Source organism: Staurois parvus, unplaced genomic scaffold, assembly GCF_062004578.1.
Source record: "Staurois parvus isolate SC_StPar_1 unplaced genomic scaffold, SC_StPar_1.0 ptg001330l, whole genome shotgun sequence".
In the NCBI taxonomy this organism is placed as follows: Eukaryota; Metazoa; Chordata; class Amphibia; order Anura; family Ranidae; genus Staurois; species Staurois parvus.
Genome location: NW_028319126.1, coordinates 909,605 through 929,721, shown reverse-complemented (window position 1 = coordinate 929,721; position 20,117 = coordinate 909,605). Strand labels below are relative to the sequence as shown.

The following is a 20,117-nucleotide window of genomic DNA, read 5'->3' as shown; positions in this document are numbered from 1 at the left end:
GGCGGAGGTTCACCTTCTAGCAGGACAACGACTCTATACATACAGCCAGAGCTACAATGGAATGGTTGAAATCAAAGCATATTCATGTGTTAGAATGGGCCGTCACAGTCCAGGCCTAAATCCAATAGAGAATATGTGGCAAGACTTGGAAATTGCTGTTCACAGATGTTCTCGAGCTATTTTGCGAAGAAGAATGAGCAAAAATGTCCCTCTCTAGATGTGCAAAGCTGGTAGAGACATCCCCAAAAAAGACTTGCAGCTGTAATTGTAGCGAAAGGGGGTCCTACAAAGTAATGACTCCGGGGGGCTGAATACAAATGTATGCCACACTTTTCAGATATTTCTTTGTAAAAAATTTATTTTGAAAACCGTTTTATAATTTTCCTTCCACTTCACAATTATTTGCCACTTTGTGTTGGTCTATCATAAAATCCCAATAAAATACATTTACGTTTCTGGTTGTAACAAAATGTGGAAAATTTCAACGGGAAGGAAAACTTTTTCAAGGTATTGTATCTGTTATTGAGTTTGCAAACCCCTGTTTTAGATGATGGAGAGCCAGGAATAATGCTCCACAGTAAATACAGGGAGTAGACGACATAATGGCAGTCCACTGTAGAACTGAGGACATCGTAGGGGTGCTCCACACAAGAGACAGGGTAAAACATCTCAGGGGTTCTCCATTAGAGGCAAGGTGAGAATATCACACAGACGCACCTCAGTAGAGACAGGGGTAGGATATCACAGTGGTGTCTCATTAGAACAACTAAAGTATAAACCTAAAAACTTGCATAAGCTGAGCAGTCATGTTTCCATACCTGGCACACACTCCCTGCCTCAGGCTAAACTTGGGGGGGGGGGGGGGGGGGAGTACAGTTGACCAGAAATTCAGGCCAGTCCTTGGATGGGCTTGGTTAGTCCGAGATGCCTGCAAAGGCTCAGAGTGTACATAAACGTATCACCCATTGTAGCTCAGAGATCGTACAACAATCATCTTATTTCACCATTTAAGTCGCCTGCTATATCTTTTGATTAATCGCTAGCAATTCCTACATGTGCATATAGTAACTAGAAAAGCTACAATTTCCGGGGAAATTGTGTGAAGTGTTCTTGCCTCTACCAGTAGTCTACAACTGGAGTGGGCGGAGTAACTGGGTGGAGTGGCTTGTCACTCTGCTGCCTGCTCACACACCTGGGTTCCTATGGCAACTCACTCTACAGAAAGGGCAGAGAAGAGCGGTTAAAAACAAACTGCTCCAACTTGCTCACTTCACTGGCGGTTGCCATTTTCAAATGGTTGTAGTTTAAAAATTATAAATCCTACAGCAAAGAGCTTTATATTGTGAGAATAACAAGACCCAGACCTACATTTTGATGTATAGTATGTCTCTGAAATATTAAAAATTAAGGCACAGTTGCAGTTTAGAAATTGCCCTTCAAATTTGAGGTGGCTAGAGTGTAGTTTCAATGAATGCCAATGGGCGGCGTTAGTTGCAAACAAATGGTCATATTGTGAAAACTATCAGGACTATGGCTTAGCCATGGACATTTTTAGTGGCAGCAGGGATAGCTGAACGTTTTGATATAAAATTTGTGTAGGTGGTCTTGAAAATGAGGGAGTGATGGCAGTTTAGAAATCATGTCCTGATTTTTCTGCTCACACTCTAGCTTTTCTCAGCTCCCACTCTAGTTTTGAACATTCTGCCATTCATTCCTATGGAACCAATTTCACCACAAAAACGCCGATATTTCGTGAACCATTCAGCGAAACGTTCCACAAAGTAATAGCACACCAATCGGGAACAATCCGCACGTTTCGGTATATTACTGTCTATGTAGTGTAAAAACTGTGGGAGGAGTTTGGGTGGTAAATTTGGCTATAATAATAAGAATATATATGTGAGATAACAGTAAGTGGTCTTGCCATGCAGGAACACGTAATGATCCTTGCACACCTTTAGAGCACTGTGCCCCCACTGTGATCACTACTACACTCCATTGTTTCCTATGTGTAGTGCTCGATCGATAATTGGGAGATAACCAATTCTGTGTGTGTACCCCATAGCTGCACCATCAGAATCCTTCATAGACGTCTGAGGGATTTTCGAACCATTGGTCACTCATTGCCAGGTAGAAGTGACTCATTGTGGATGTGCCATTATCGAGAAGATGAAGTATTGTGGGCTATTTGCCTTCCTCTCTATCAAGGAATGGTCCTGAAGGTGTTTGTCTTTGAAAGTTAGCCATGTAGACCGGTAGTATGTTCTTTTTTTGTTTTTTGTTTTTTCCCCTCAGCCATTCTGTGTAACTAGGGAGACTTCCTGGAATGTCGTAGCATGTAATGTGTGTCCCGGCCACTGACAATCTGCTCAGTGGGGGGCCCCATTCACTTCTATGGAGTTAATTACCCGTGATCAATAATGAGATTTTCATTGCGTGATCCAAGTTCACCCGTGGTGCTCTAGCCTGATGCGTGTGGCCAGGGGAGGGAGGTGAATAGTACACAGAAATGTACATTCCACACTCGTCCATACTTCAGCAAATCAGGAAAATTCTGTTTAGCAATAGCAAAAAAACCTCATGGCTTTAGAGCTATTTTAAGATTCTCTTAAAAGGGCCAATGGAAAGTTTAGTTTTTGTTTACAAGGTGACAAATGATCCTCATACTGTCCTCCTCAAATGAATAAATATATGCAGGGATCTAAAATTCAGCTTTGAGTTTGAATCCTCCCAGGAGCTGATACAGATGCCAGCAATGTGTGTGTGTATGTATGTACACATACACTATGTAAATGATAGTTTATCATATTGAGCACAACTTGGTAAGAAATAAATGATTTTTCTGCACAGAAGCATTTTTCTTGTTAACAAAAACAGTTTCTCTCGCCTTACAGGAAGAAAAATTCAAAGCAGACATCCAGAACGCCCGCTTATCGGCGCTGTCCTCTTCACTGCGTGCAAACAGCAGCTTCCTGTCCAGCTCTCTGCATTCAGATGTCACCTGTAAGTTTTCAATAATACACCTAAGAAGAGATTTCCAATTAAAAGTTAATCTTTCCAAACGCTTAATCCATTAAATAAAAAGGGGAAGTTCACCTTTTCATTTTTCGTTAGAAGGTGAACTACCTCCAATTATCCTGACCACCCCTCTGGACCCCACTGCAGATAATGGCTGTGCTGCCAGTGTAGTGCACCATACACAGCAAGACAGTCTCAGAGATAGTATCCATCATAATGCTTGTGATGACCAACGAGTACTTGCCACTGCAGTCATGTGTGAGCCTATTAGAAATTATGGATTTCAGCCCGATATTGCATTGGGCCTGTGCTGAACAACATCAGTGCCTTATACACTAATCAGCCATAACATTATAACCACCCACCCTAACCCTTCGAGGTATGGACTCCACTAGATCTCTGAAGGTATGCTGTGTTGTCTGGCACCAAGCTGTCAGTGGCAGATTCTTTAAGCCCTATAAGTTTTTAGGTGGGGCCTCCATGGATCAGACTTTTTTTCCCAGCACATCCCCACAGATGCTCGATTGGATTGAGAGCTGGAGAATTTGGTGGCCAAGTCCATGCTTCAAACTCGTCGTGTTCCTCAAACCATTCTTGCATTCATCAGAGCAGGCCATCATCTTCCATTACTCTGTGGTCTAGTTCTAAAGCTCACGTGCCCATCATAGGTGCTTTTGGCTGTGGCCATGGGTCAGCATGGGCACCCTGACTGGTCTGTACCTACACAGCCCCATCCACAACAAACTGCGGTTCACAGTGTGTTCTGACACCTTTCAGACTACATGGTCCATCCTTTGCTCCCCACATGCATCAATGAGTCTTAGTCGCCCATGATCCTGTTGCCAGTTCACTGGTTTTCCATCCATTGGACCACTTTTGGTCGGTCCTAACCACTGCAGACTGGGAACATCTCACAAGAGCTGCAGTTTTGGAGTTGCCCTGACCCAGTTGTCCAGCCATTACAATTTGGCTCTTGTCAGAGTTGCTCATATTCTTACGCTTGCCCATTCATCAACTTTAGGGACAACATGTTCACTTGATGCCTAATATATCCCACTGACTTTCAGGTCAGGTCCGGTGTCCTTGTAACGAGATAATCAATGTTATCAACTTTGTCAGTGGTCACAATGTTATGAATGAAAGAGTTTGTGTCTTCAAATACCAATTAATCTAACACGCATCAATCTGATTTGGTTAGATTGCGGCAGTACAGAGTCCCAGATATCCCAGCTGACATGACACTTGAGCAGATGGTGGTGGGTCTCTGTCCTGGGCTGACATACTGATGGATGAGCTGGGAGTCTCTGTCCTGCACTGATACGCAGTTGGATGGGATTGGCTTTTGATCTGTAGCCTTGTAGAGCTTACACAGCACTTTATGCAGCTCAGTCTCCCTGTACTAATGTTTGAAGTGGCACATCCTCCTCTTCCAATGATGTGGCTGTTGAAAAAAAACATTGTTGCTCAATGCACATTGTGGACAAGTGTGTAGTATTATAGGGGGAAAGGAAAGAGTGCTGTAGGTATACAATGGGGGGGGGGGAGGTGGTGTCTATACCTGTAGCATCTCCTAACCCTTCTTGGGAAGTTCTGACAAGAAAGCTTCAACACTGCTCACCCCTGCCTACCTTCTGCACATTCCCATTGACTGGTGAAGTGGCCACAGTCAGAGTGTCCTTAACTTTTCTGGTTACAATGAAAAAGTGACCTTTAGGCCAGCCTCTCTCAACCACAGTTCCATGGAACCCTAGAATTCCTCCAGAGGTTTCTCAGGGGTTCCTTAAGAACTGAGTAGTTTCTGCCACTCCTATCAGTAACCACTGACACCAATATTTTTTTGGCTATCTGTAAGGGAGGATTCTTCCCATTGACCACTAATGTAAGGTACATTCTTCCCACTGCCTACCACTTTTCACACTATAGGGAGGACTTCATTGACCCCCAATGTTGGGAGCACTTTTCCATAGCCCACCAGTGTGAGGGAACACTACAATTTTCACACTCTGCCCTTGTTTCATTATTATGTAGAATACCTATACTTGAATACCAGAATCCCAGGCGCCTAGGTTCACACATTACCTCCCATAGCCTGGAATTCAAAATTGAGCCCCATGGGTTGGAATGGGAAATCGCGCCCCATAGCCTGAAATGGGAAATCGCACCCCATAGGCTGGAATGGGAAATCGCGCCCCATAGACTTCAGTGCGCAAACGCCTGTCAATACCAAAAAGCTTATCTCTGCATGCCATCACTTGCCAGTTGGAATGCACTGCTACAAACTCGCACAGTACCCTTTTCATAATGTCACTCAAAACACAATGCGTGTGGAATGCATCTGTGTGAACCACCTCAATAGGAACACATATCTAACCTGTCATGCAAATCTATGAGTTTCAAAATGAATCCAGAATTGCAAAAACCAGTGCTGCTCCATTCACAGCTGGGCGTTTTTGGATTGCAGCAGAATCACTGTGATCGTAAAACGCAGGTTCAGGTGCTATTATTGTCAGTGGCACCTAAAACATGGTGCTGTTTGTTGTGAGGCAAACTGCATTGCGTGAAGTCCCAGGCGCTGACAACCTACGCTACAAAAAACTGGCTCCTAGATTCAAAGTAAATTTGTCAAGCCCTGTTATACTTTTATTTATTCTTATAACTTACTGTTCAGGTCAATGTATCACCAGCTGCAGATATAACTTTTATGTCTCAGGACACCCTTCTAATTATTATATCTGCAGCTCGTGATACATTGGCCTGAACAGTAAGTTATAACTTTTGTGTCTCGGCACCCCTCTAATTATTATAGGAGTTTCTCTGTATTAATAAGGTTGAGAAAGGCTGCCTTATGTTATGGGCTGATAATTCTGAATCCTATTCACATGTCAATACTGACTTGGAGTTTACATCTGAAGCTGTGGAGTGTAGGATGGACAGAGAAGGCTTCATTATAGCTCCCAGCAGGAACTCCACTTGTCCAAAAAAAAAAAGGAAAAAAAAGGAATTTATACAGCAATAGGAGGCTACGCATTGAAGAGTGACCCGCGAAATGTTTTCCTCATGAAAACACAACATTCCACATCTGAAGTGTTGAAGTGCAGCACTCGGCTTACTTTGTACAGAGCTTATAAGAAAGGAGCTCCGGCGCGGTGTGAATGGCGAGAGGGCTCTGTGTACAGTAGGATGGATTTGGAGTGCGCTGGATAATTGTCGTGTTTGGGGGCAGCTCTTGCTGTGTGTAAAAACTTGTCAGTTGTCCCCCAATTGTTTGCTGCGCTCGGTGTTGTACACAGAATGTGACTGTGGCACACACAACCATTTCCTTTCTACTCCCAACAGTGAGGTGACCCCAGGAACTTGGTGAAGTGGTTCATTTGAGCTGGGGAAGTACATTCATCTGAGTACAGATAATCGGTCCAGGCCACATTCCTGGCTCTCCGCCCAGTAGTAGTATTGTATGCGTTAGCCGCTCTAGGTGGGCTGTGTTCCTTGGCTCTCTGTGGACCCTGAGGTCTTGCAGATACACATTATATTGTAAGGAGTTAGGACATTCCTCACTTTATATCCTGTCCTGTACCGTTTGGCAGATTAAATATGCCGTGTCAGCTTTAATCTTCTTAAACAAAAGTGGAAATCAAATCTGGACGAAGGCAGATAGATGAGGGGCTCTGATGATCATACCTGGAGCGAAGGCAAACAGCTCCAATCTCCACTATGACTAGGGATGCCAATATTGTCTTCTTCTGACAAACAAAGGATTAGCAGTAGCACCAGGCGTTACTTCTTACCTCCAGCTGTACATAGACATCATATGAGGCAGCTCACAATTTGACCTCCTTTAATAGGGATTTCCTCAAAGAGGTGTATAGTCACATCGGTCCACATCTCTAGGAAACGGCTGCAAAAGAAAAACAGCCAATTCTTTCCTGAAGACAAAGACCTTTTAGATACACCAATGGTCACTTGGTCTGTCCAAAGCCAGTTTTCAGTGGTAGGTATGGATGGTTGGTCCTTCCTCCAATTTTCGATGTTTAACTGCAGCAGCTATGATGCAGTGAAAAAAAGGAAAGGCTTAGGCAGAAATGAGGGGGCAAGCCTTCGCCAAAACATGAATAATGATGCTTCATTGGTAACCATCATCCTCTAGTGTTTTGTGGGAAGATTATTGTGCTGTCCTCACAGCAGCTGGTGTATCAGCACTTTCATACAGGAGGATGCTTATGCCGCTGGGTAGCTGAACCCTGACCAAGGTCAAAACAAACTTTAAAGGATGAGTTCACCTTTTTAAATATAAATAAATGCACATCTTTTTGTAGGTTAAACAAAAGTGTATTTATAATTTTTTATTAGGAGCCTGTAAAGCATTGCCCTTGCAGTCAGCAGATTGCTAGTGCAAGGTGCGGCTCCTGCAGACTGTCAATATGAGCTATCTGTACCTAATACAGGCAGGCAGTTACACAATGACAGGAAGCATCAATGATCTACCGAGAGCTCCCAGCAGTTCATTGACAACTACAAGCCGTCTGCCACACTATCACAGTCCTACTAGAAGTCACTGATCACCGCCATTACCAGTAGAGCGGCTATAGCTGTGTAAATTCCAGTCTATATACCATAGGTTGTAAATTCTAGAACTTTCACACAAACCAATCAATGTATACTTATTGGAATTTCTTTTTTTTTTTTGTAGCCAAGGACATTTAGCAGTATACATTTTCGCCTGAATTTATGGAAACATTTGATTTAATTTTTTTTATTGGATATGTTTCATAACAGTAAGAGAAATAGTTTTTTTTTCCAAAATTGTTGGTCTTGCTTTTTTCTATTATATAAACAAAAAAGTGGTGATCAAATACCGGCAAAAGAAAGCTCTATTTGTATGGGAAAAAAATTATATCAATTTCATTTGGGTACAGTGTTGCATGACCGTGCAATTACCAGTTAAATTAGCACAGTTCTGAATAGCAAAACATGTCATAAGAGGGGTAAAACTTATCCGAGGGTAGGCAGAGAGGTTTTATTTAAAAATATTAGCATGGGGGGGGGGGGGGTGAGAAACAGGGAAGGGAAAATATATACCAATTTAACTTCAGGTTTAAGGCTGAATTCACACCTTTCTGTTCTCCGCCATTGTCATCAATATGTTTTTGAACATTTCTAGCACGGCACACAGTCATGTAATACACAGACATGAAGTAGCCGTGTACTGTATAAACCAATGACAAATTTGAGTATATAGATTGTTGATGAACACAGAAGTGCCATAGACAACAGATACAGGCACCACAAAAAGCACTCACCTTCTTATCCTTTCTTTCAGCACCAATAAAGAGAGGAACGCCGCCTTATTCTGAGGGCCTAAAAGATTCCACAAGGAGCCTCACCCTGAATGGAGTGACGTCCTGAAGAAGTGACATACAGCAATAATAAGCACATCCCTGACTGCTGGATCCAGTCTTGTCCCTGTGTGAGAATAACCACTGAAATCTATTTATGTATATATATGGGTTTTATATTAATATTTTATTGTAAATCATTTTATAAGTAACCTCATTTTTCAAAGTGTATGTTTTAATAGTTGAGATACTGTAAATCCGTGAAAATGTTGTTGATTTACTGATATAAAATTATCCTCCAAAGATTTCCTATCTGTCCAGAGGTCCCTGTTCTCTGCACTGCATACTAACCCCTTGGCGCCAGTGCCTCCCAGCCCGTTAAGGGATTTCTGACACCGTGAGATAGTTTTTAGGGTCATGTGTCTGCCGTGATTGGCGGTCATGGTGGTCACATGGTCAGAAAGCTCCTGATTGCAAGTAGCGGTGAGACCTTTCCATGAGTGCACTCTCCGCACATCATTGGGTACACAAATATGCAGCCTCTTGGCATCAAGGCCCAGCCGCTGAGAGGCCATACACTTGTGTACTGTCAGCACCAGGGAGTTAAGGCAGATGTATGAATGCTGGCAGCATCCAATTACTTGTAAAAAAAACAAAACAGTGCGTATACAATGTTATCCAAATAAATATGAACAAATGCCAATGCAAAAATGTATACAATAAGTATCCAATAACCGTTATTCAACCTGGGTTCACACTGTAATGCGGTGTGGAATTCACACAGAAACCTCTGCAAATTCCGGACGCATCAATCGCACCCCGTTCATACGAACGGCTGCGGGTGTGTGTTAAGTGAACAACACTCCGAAATCTGTTTGCAAAATGTGGTGTGATGTGCAGAATCGGATTGCATGGGTGTGATGTGAATACGTTTCTAGTGTGGACCAAAAAAAAAAAAAAAAAAAAAAAGGGTCCTGCACTTTTTTGCTGCGGAGCGATTTGAACCATACAGAATGTATGGCTCAAATTGCACCGTACAGAATTTGCATAGGAACGCAGTGCAGTTCCTGTGTGAATCACATGTAATATGCACCGCATATATGTGAACCCAGGGTTACTGTCCACACAATAGCACTGAATATTATTAGATGCATATATTGTAAACATTCTGCATTGGCATTTGTTCACTTTTATTTGTATACATTGTATATGCACCATTCATTTTAAGTCTAGGTTGTTGTTTCAACATAAGCCCAGAGCTGTATAGTGAAATTTTTTTTTTTTTTTTTTTTTTACACATATAACTGTTATACTTCCTAAAAGAGTGGAGGCTGTTACACCCACGAAGAAGGGGTAACTCTATACTAATGGGCACAGTTTAGGAATAGGATGTCTAACACCCTGATATAGATGTGATGGTCAGAGCTACACAGACTTTTGATCATACAGTGTGTGTCTGCCATATCCTAATTTCTCTCCAGACTTGTCTGTGTCAATGTGGACGTCCTCCATGGTAACCACAGATTGTGGACTTACATAAAATGTGCCAATATGTTGTCATAAATCTTGACTGTCACAGTGGCTGTGATGAGCTGCAGTGATGGGACAGGTGTTGTACATTCAGCTCATGGTGGGAAAAATTCATACTCCTGCCCCATCCTTCTCACTTGCACCAGGCAAGGCAAACTCATCTGATAATCGCCCTGCAGCGGACGGGGAGCGCTCACCTCCGACGATATCTCAATCGCCCTGCAGCGGACGGGGAGCGCTCACCTCCGACGATATCTCAATCGCCCTGCAGCGGACGGGGAGCGCTCACCTCCGACGATATCTCAATCGCCCTGCAGCGGACGGGGAGCGCTCACCTCCGACGATATCTCAATCGCCCTGCAGCGGACGCGGAGCGCTCACATCCGACGATATCTAAATCGCCCTGCAGCGAATGGGGAGCGTTTACACTGAAGAATTCCCCAATCAGCCTGCAGTGAATGGGGAGTGCTCACAATAGAGAAATTTCCCCACTAGACTTTAGCCGGCGCTCTCCTCGGCAGGTTTCATGTAGAGAAATGATTTCACCGAATTATCTAAAACAATGAAGCCAAAGCATGCTACAAGGTGGCTTAACAGGGAGGTCAAATATCTCACAAATTATAATGATGGTCTTAGAGTCTAGTATACATATATTAAAATCATGAATCTTTATTAATAGCCTCAATAAAATATGTTGTAAAAATGACAAACGTTAATGAAAAGAATCTGTCCTCCTTCACACGGCTCCACATAGTTCTGTCAGTGCGTGTGTGATTCATACAACCAGCAATGTGGGTCAGGCAACGTGATTATTCATCATCCATAACTGTATCAACACCTAATTCATTAAACAACTTGCGTCCAAAACATGACTGCCTAGAAGGCCTTCAATGTAAAGGAAGAACTTCGAGGAATTTAAAATCTCCCAGAAGAGACATTTACAATACAATACAAGACTTCTTGGAAGTTCTACAAATCCACCTATCAGTGCTCAGCACAGATCCCACAGCTGCAATGCCAAAAAACCAACTGGAAGTCCTTCCACCCGTGTACATCAAAGAATGATTTCCCTCCTCCTGGGTACATCCAGAAATACCTTCCCTACTGACTAATCCTATGTACTGTACATCCAAGAACTTCTTCCCTCTTCACTAATCCTTTGGATTCGTCTGGAGGGGAAGATGCTCCTATATATACAGTGTACATTTAGGAATGTCTTCCCTCTTGACTAACCTGTTGTACATTGAGAAATCTCTTCCCTCTTTGCTAATCCGGTGTACACACAAGAGTATCTTCCTTCCTGCCTAATCCTTCATTCAACCAAGAATGTCCTCCCTCCTGCCCAGGGGCAGACTGACAACTCATGGGGCCCTCGGGCAATAGGGGATCATGGGGCCCCTGTGTCCTTGCCCAAACTCAAAAAAGCCTATGAAAAAGGTACCAGGGGCATCTCATGGGGCCCCCTACTGACCCTGGGCCCCAAATGGTCAGTCTGCCCCTGCTCCTGCATTCAACCAAGAATGTCTTCCCTCCTGCCTAAAGCCCTGTACAAACGGACCGAATATTAGCCGGTTCAATAGTAAACGGTCAACACTCAGCCCATGTGTACACCCGCTAGCTATTGTCAAACAGGCATGCTGGTAAAACCAGCATCCGATCAGTGCTGGCAGCCAATGGCTGACCAGTGTGCTCTGGCAGGGGACAGCCCACTGTTAGAACACAATAGCTCAGCAGGGAGATTGCCGTACTAACATCAGATAGTTGGTAAAGCGAGCTCTTCCCAAGTTCTTCAGTTTTTTATTTTTTGGGTTGAACTAAAAAAAAAAAAAAAAAAAAAAACTGATAGTGTGTACCCAGCATAATCCTATGTACAACTAGCAGTGTCTTCCATCCTGACTAATCCTGCATTCAAGCAAGAATGTTCTCCCTCCTGCCTAATCCTATGTCCTCCCTCCTGACTAATCCAGCGTTCAACCAGGAATGTCTTCCCTGTGGCTCAGTTTTGGTAGAACAGTGTAAGTGACTCGCTGCAAACAATTAATCATGAGTAGAGGAAAGCAGAACACAAGCCAATTTTTAGTCCTGCATATAAAGTCTGAATCCCCACCGCCCCGTATTATTAAATGACCCCGCTGTTCTGCCTTACAGCAGAAATACGTTCCCATACACAGGACAATCATTATATATGGTTGGTGATATTGGCTGGAAGTTGGATATTTTGTTGATCTTTATAAGAACACAGGCTGATTTATAGAGGAGTTCACAAGTCTTTGGTTTCCTGAATAGATCACAGGCTGTCTGCCCACTGTGCATTGCAGTAATGTGCATTATAAATCAGTACTGAACACATACAATGGCACCCAGTGCTCACATACAGTGTGCTGTCAGCCCATTCAGAAATGAAAGCACTACTACACCTTGGCCTGTGGGACACACAACACACACCTGTGGTTTCATGCTGTTGATATACAATTCAGGATTGATTTCACCTGGGTGCACTGACACTGGGCATGGCTGAACTGAGCCGGGCCCTAGATCAATTGGCCCCCCTAACCTGCTGGTCAGCACTCATGCTACTTTAAAAGAAGTGTTCCTGACCCTCATCGTCCAGACTGCAGTGATCCCTGCTTCTGTGCTCAGGTACGGTTTGCACTTCCACTGAAACAAACTGTTTTGGACTACTTGTGAACTGTGCCCAGGACCACCTCTTCCAAAGTGGTCCCAGAATACTAAAGGCAAAACCTTTTCTTTTTTTTTTTTTTTTTAAGTTGTGGAGATGGGATAGCATACCTGTCAGGTTTTTATTTGTCCTGTTTATCATTATCATAAGAAAAATTTCAAATTTTGGGTTTTTCCCAGAACAGTAATAGAGGGGAAATCTTCCAATGAGGATGGTGGTTCTGGTGACCTGAGGGGCAGAGGATTACATTACTTTTCAGGGATATCCTCTCACTTCCAGATTTGACTATGAGACAGGAAGTAAAGGTAACACCTGTAATCTCTGCAGATTATACAATGGCTGGAATATTATTACAGGACGATTTCTCATTAGTCAGATGTTTATTTCCTTACTGTTCTGCTTGTATTTTAATGTCTTTATTTGACATGCTGCTTATTTAAAATTAAATCAGTTTTTTGTAAATCTCTGTGTATTCCTGTTTCATCCCCACACAAATGTATTGGGAAAAATAATGTGATAAACTGTCCTTTATTCCAATCAATATGGAATTGATTTGACCAATCCTAGGAGCCAGAACAGTGAAATGAAGGCCAATCACTGGCTCAATCTTTATAAAACTGTGTACTTCTGCACAGGAGGATCGCCTACAGAGATCCCGCCACAAATATTATTATTACAAGTTCATAGTTAGGTCCATATATATTTGGACACAGGCACAATTTTCATACTTTTGGCTCTGTATGCCACCAGAATAAATTAAAATGAAACAATCCAAATAAATTTGAAGTGCAGACTTTCAGCTTTAATTCAAGGAGCCGAACATAAATATCAAGTACAAATTTTAGGAACTGCAACCATTTTTATACACAGTCCCTCAATTTTCAGGGGCTCAAATGTAATTGGACAAATGAATATAATCATAAATAAAATGTTCATTTTTAATATTTTGTTGGGAATTCTTTACTGCCAATGACTGCCTGAAGTCTGGAACCCATGGACATGACCAAAGACTGGGTTTCCTCCTTTTTGATGCTTTGCCAGGCTCTAACTGCAGCTGTCTTCAGTTGTGGGTCTTTCTGCCTTTTAGTTTTGCCTTGACATGCGTGCTCAATTGTTTTGAGATCAGGTGATTGACTTGGCCATTGCAGAATATTCTACTTCTTTTCCTTCAAAAGCTGGGTTGCTTTTGCAGTGTGTTTTGCATAATTGTCCATCTGTACTGTGAAGCGCCGTCCAATCAACTTTGCTGCATTTGGCTGAATCTGGGCTGACAGTATATCTGTAAACACTGCAGAATTCATCCGGCTGCTTCTGTCTTCTGTCACATCATCAATATACACATTAATGACCCAGTGCCACTGGAAGCCATGCTTTCCCATGCCATCACACTGCCTCCACCCATGCCATCACACTGCCTCCACCATGTTTTACAGATGACGTTGTGTGGTTTGGATCATGAGCTGTTCCAAGCCTTCTGCACACTTTTTCTTCCCGTCATTCTGGTACAGATAAATCTTAGTTTCATCCGTCCAAAAGAATGCTTTTCCAGAACTGGTCAGGTTTTTTTAGATGTTTTTTGGCAAAGTCTAATCTTGCTTTTCCATTCTTCAGGCTTATGAATGGTTTGCACCTTGTGGTGAACCCTCTGTATTTGCACCTTGTGGTGAACCCTCTCTATTTGCTCTCGTGATGTCTCTTCTTGATTGTAGACTTTGACAATGATACGCCCACCTCCTGGAGCGTGTCCTTCACTTGTCTGGATGTTGTGTGTTTCTTTACCATAGAGAGGATCCTGCGATCATCCACCACTGTTGTCTTCCGTGGACATCCATCCATGCCTTTTTATGTTGCTGAGCTCACCAGTGTGTTCTTCTTTCCTCAGAATGTACCAAACTGTTGATTTGGCCACTCCTAATGTTGTTGCGATCTCTCTAATAGATTTGTTTCATTTTTGAAGCCTTACAATGGCCAGTTTCACTTGCATGTACAGCTCCTTTGAACACATGATGTATGGGCCACAGCAATAGATTCCAAATGCAAATACCACACTTAGAATCAACTCCAGACCTTTTACCTGCTTAATTGATGAAGGAATAATGATGGAGTAGCCCACACCTGGCCATGAAACAGCTTTTGATTCAATTGTCCAATTACTTTTGGTCCCTTGAAGAAAGGGGGGAATGGCTACTCTTAAGAACTGTAATTCCTAAACCCTTCCTCCAATTTGGATGTACATACCCTACAAGTAAACATGAGAGTGTGCACTTTCAGCCCATATCCATTATAGAACTATAGCTTGAATATGTTTTGGTAAATACCTGAAAAAAACTAAAATTGTGCCTGTGTCCAAATACTGTATATAGGACCTCGCCAGCTTCAGATGAAAGAATGCCTTGTTCTATCACTGTCCCTTTTCTCTGATTATGAGACTGGGCCGTGTGTTTGCATCCATCTCTTTGGGTCTCAAAAACAAACTTCTGTTTAGGTGATGCAGTCACAGAGGGAGACAGTTGGATTGTGACCATCTTTGTGGGCATTGTGGCGCATGTATGTTTGGTCAGGGATGAAGATACATCACCGTATGGCCTCAGATGTCACAATGACACCAATGTCTGCATGTGAATCCCCCTCTCATGATTCCTGGCCCTCTGGGAGCAGGATTGCCAGCTATTACTGCTCTGGATGATAGGTGCTGGCTGAGATTTCATAGTGGCTCAGGTTCTCCATTATAAAGCTTAGGAGCTACTCTGGTGGTGGTCAATGTTCTTGACACAGGAGGACCTCAAGTTTAGCCCCTGACATGACCAATGCGCCAAACATAATATTCAGAAAACCAATCAGAGACTGCATATATGCAAAAAAAGATGGTCAGAGACTATGGCATGATACAACAGATGGTCAGAGACTGTGAACACACTATAGGAGTTGTTGGAGACTTGGACGATGCTTGCAGAGACACATTACATCAGGCTGCTAGAGATCACAGCTATGAAAGCCAATTTACAAATTCTTACGCATTTGTGCTTTCTACAGTTCCTTAAAAATTACTCAGTCAGTTATTTTTTTTGTCTCAGCAAGGTCAAATTAGAATCTGTAGGTAGAATTTAGAGCCAGCACCATAATACAAAGAACAGTCAGTATACATAAATGACAATTATGCTGGTGACCTCGCCGATTGGCATTTGCCCGACTCTACACAGCTGGCCACACCTACTTTGGAAAATAAAGCAATTAAAAGAACTAAAGGTCCCAGGCTATGCATTGCGATTATATAAACATCCGTCTCCTTACTGATCTTGTCCTTGAGACCCTCCACATACCTATTGAGCACTAAGAGGGATCCATGTCTCCACAAGCACTTGATCCCTGACTAGCAGACCATGCTGAGACTTGTAGTTCGACTTATCAATCAGTGGGTTAAAACAATCTGTTGCAGCATTCAAAAAAAATGAAAGTCCAATTCACAATTGTGGATTTTTGGTGCAGTTAAATACCTGTGTAATCCCAACAAATCACACTTGTATATCTGTTAGCATGGGCCATGACAGCAGGACGCACTTCAAGAAAATTCTGTTTAGTCCCAAAACAGTACTGAATACTGTCCAGCTTTATGTACAGCTCATGTGTCTGGGAGGCGCTTTTCCCCCAAAATGCATTGAATATTGTTAACAAAACATTTTAAACCATCATCGAGCTACATGACCTTTTCACTAAGTGATTTTAACCACTCACTCAAAAAAAAAAAAAAACAACATGGATGTTAGGCATCTCTCACATCCTTCCAGACACGCATGTTCCCCTACATGACATTGGATATCCTTCCTGACAAGCATGTTCCCCTATGTGACGATCGCGGCTTCAGACCCCAACCCTTCTCACCAAACTCGTGACCAAAGGACTAGCCAATCTAAAACTGCGCTGTCACGTGCATAACAATGCCACGCCCAGCTGCACCCTACACACAGATTTTCCAGCTAATGGACCACAATCGATGTACCTGCAGCCTGAGAGTGATTGCTACTGGGTCAGGTTAATTACGCAATTAACCCTTCACACTGCCACCACCTCCTTTTTGTACAGAGAAAGAGGAAACTCGGCAATATCAGCAATAACACTATGATGGTTGAGTAATCGTCGGTATACCACTGTCACCGCAGGCAGAGATGTACCTAAGTTTAAAACACACACACACAGTAGAGCTCTTCAGAGGCAGGGATTCTTAGTTTGCATTAAAGAGCTTTAGAAACAGTTCAACACTTCCAGAAAGTAAGATTTATTACTAAAAGGGTGCAATAAAAATAATTACAGAAAAAGATGTAGCCAATATAAAAATAAACAAATAGCAATACCACAGCAAAGAGATAACAACAGAAAGAAGTTTAGAGGGATAATGTACTTGCCGTCAGCCTTGGTTTTAAGTGGATCAGGTTTCAGCGCCAAAAGGATGCCTTATCTCCCAAAGTTAGTTCCGATGTTAAAAGGGAGAATCTTCAACTTAACTCAGCTTAGCTTTTCTAGGAATCCAGCAGGGTGTCTACCTGAAGCAGAGAACCAATAGCCTCATTTGGGGAGGGAGGTGAAGGCGGGGAGCTCAGGCTCTGACCAAAGCCCTCAGAAATTATACTTTGGTCAATAACGTTTTCTAGGTACATGTAACATTCCACCCACGGGTAGATTAATACGCAAAATCGTCTGCTGAATGTCTACATATGAGATATGTCATACCTGCTGGGATGGTTAAGGAGATATTATTTTCTGCTCTCCTGTTGATCTCAGCTAGGGGATGTAATATATCAAACGATTTGTATTAAAGTGAGCCATCTGAATATGTGCTCCATGATGAAGGTTCGCATCCATCTCTGTGTGCACGTTTGCTACACCCTACATATAGTACATGACATTGGGTATCCTTCCAGACACGCATGTTCCCCTGATCCTAGGACATGACATCCCTTGCATCCTTCCAAACATGCATGTTACCCCCAACTCTAGCACATATTAGCCAACATTCCAGGCACGTATGTTCCCCTAAATGTAGCAGTGTGGTTGTGGGTCCTTGTCAATCAGGATGAATGGGGAGGGAGCTGTCAGCGGTGCAGATTTGAAAATGGGTCCGTTTACCAGCGTGGACTGCAAGGAAAACCTGGACCTGGCGGGCGATCAATGGCAGAGCGAGGAGAAGTCAGGTTACCTGATTGGTAAGCCATTTGTCAGCCAGTGGTTTGGTTGTGGGTCCTTATCAGAGGATGATTTTATACCATGCCTTTTAACTACATATGTTTGTGAGTAGTTTTTACTCCTTTTATACCATTAAAGTATTAACCCTCTACACTCAGATTGGCGCCCCCTTCTGTCAGATTTTATCTCCTGCAGAGTACTGCTTCACCTATCATTCCCTATCTGGGACTCTTGGATTTTATGCCTAAAATGTCATGTTTTATCTATACTGTATGTGATTGTATTTGCTGCGTTTATTCACACTAGGATCTCCCCACTTGTGGTTCCCTCCAAGCGCCAATTCCATTCTTACTCTCCTGTGTCCACAGATCTGCATTACAATACAGCCTCCGTTCCTGAGAGAACACCATTCTGCTACATTCAGAATCAATTACAACATTTTATGTTTTCGGTATATTTCGGGGAGGGCTGGGTAATAACATTTATGAAAGATCATTCCCTGCAAATTTGGGGAAGGCTAGGTGAATGGAGGAAGGAAGGTGGTGAGCTGCCTCTGCCCTTTGTGTCCTGAAATTGCCATATTTAACATAATATAAAATGCTGGCTAAATTATGACCCCTTTCCCCCCGGGGGGCTCTTTGCATTACTTACATTTAGGTCATCAATAAATCCCTCCAAATCTTCAGATTTGTGAGTTTGCAAAAAGCTGATTTACACCCTTTCTTCTTCTACCTCATAGGGACTCTGCTCATATCTCTTCCCCAGGATTCCCTGCTCCACCCTACTGCTACAGCCATTGCAAAGCCAAATGATGGCGTCACTCTCCCAGATGGGTTTTTCTTACCAACAGCAGAGGAGTCCAGCTGAGAGAGTGACTTCACTATGACCTTCTGGGGAGATCCCAAACTGCTGTGGTGAAATCTCATCACAGACGAAAGAAGCCAATGACTGATTCGAACCCATGGTGCCATCAGTTTTGAGGGAAGTTGGCTTTAACCCCTTTACCACTGCCTAACATAAATGTGCAGCAGCAGAGGGTGGCCACAGCTATTCATGACTGTTCATGCAACCAGCAATTACCTCTGGTGATCGTGACTGGACGCACAAAAATGATCACCATAATTGCTGGCTGTGTGAACAGTGGCGAATAGCTGTAGCCACCGACAGCGTCTTTTTTTTTTCACTACACAGGTTAAATAGCTGCAGCTATCCGCGCACAGTTGTCATACCCAGCCGCAGCAATCAGAAGATTGTGGCCACTGGGGTTTGCAATGTAATTAAATACCTGTGCAAATGCAGCCTTAAAGGATAAGTTCACCTTTTAGAAAAAATATGATAAATGCACTTTTTTTGCAGGTAAAAATAAAATGTGTATTTTTAAAATTTTTGGCTGCAGGAGCCTGTAAACCATTGCACCAGTGATTAGCAGATTGCTGGTGCTATGCAGATCTGTCAGTATATCTGCTTGCTCATACGGGATGTACGGACAAGCAGATATACTGACAGGATGAATGAATGAACTACCACAGCACTAGTTCATTGAGGACTACAAGCTGACAGCTGCAAAGGGGGGTGGAGGGAAGCGGGGGCTGGTCTGATCGTAACATGTTACACCTTGAGTAACCCTGAGTATAGTTGCTAAAGGAGGCTTCCAGATTCTAATAAGCCCCCTGCCCGCAGACCCCCACAACCACAACCCAGGGTTGCGGGGAAGAGGTCCTTGTCCCTATCAACATAGGGACAAGGTATATTGGAGGGGGGGAGCCCTCCCTACCCCAAAGCACCCCCCCATGTTGAGAGCATGCGGCCTGGTATGGTTCCTGGCTGCATGCTCGGATAAGGGGCTGGTATGAATTTTTTTTTTTTTTTTTCATTTTGGCATGGGGCTTCCCCTCAAAATCCATACCAGACCTGGAGGGCTTGGTATGGATGGAGGGGGGACCACACGCTGTTTTTTAAACTATTTTCTAATTGCCGGCAATTTATTTCAGGTACTTATATGCGCAGCGCTTTACATATATATATTGTACATTCACATCAGTCCCTATCCCTCAAGGGGGTACAATCTGGGGTCCCTAACTCACATTCCTACATACACAAATTAGGGCCAATTTAGACAGGATCCATTTCACCTACCAGCATGTCTTTGGAGTGTGGGAGGAAACCGGAGTACCCGGAGGAAACCCACGCAGGCACAGGGAGAACATACAAACTCCAGGCAGGTAGTGCCGTGGCTGGGATTCGAACCAATGACCCTAGTACTGCCAGGCGGAAGTGCTAACCATTTAGCCACTGTGCTTTCTTTTACATTCAGCTGTCAGTGGGGAGTCCCGCTGACAGCTGAAACATCAACGCATACTTTTCACTACTAAAATACC

At 43.2% G+C, this 20,117-nt stretch overlaps 1 protein-coding gene across 2 annotated transcripts in view; it reads left to right on the top strand.

Moving 5' to 3' along the window:
• The window catches only part of CEP128 (centrosomal protein 128), a 236,501-nt gene extending 223,478 nt beyond the window's left edge, over positions 1-13,023 (top strand). For both annotated transcript variants that reach the window (XM_089661384.1, XM_089661383.1), the window contains exons 24-25: positions 2,895-3,003; positions 8,336-13,023. In XM_089661384.1, the coding sequence (XP_089517510.1) occupies positions 2,895-3,003; positions 8,336-8,421 (195 nt within the window). In that variant the 3' untranslated portion in view covers positions 8,422-13,023. The remainder of the gene's footprint in view (positions 1-2,894; positions 3,004-8,335) is intronic.
• The last annotated feature ends 7,094 nt before the right edge of the window (positions 13,024-20,117 follow it).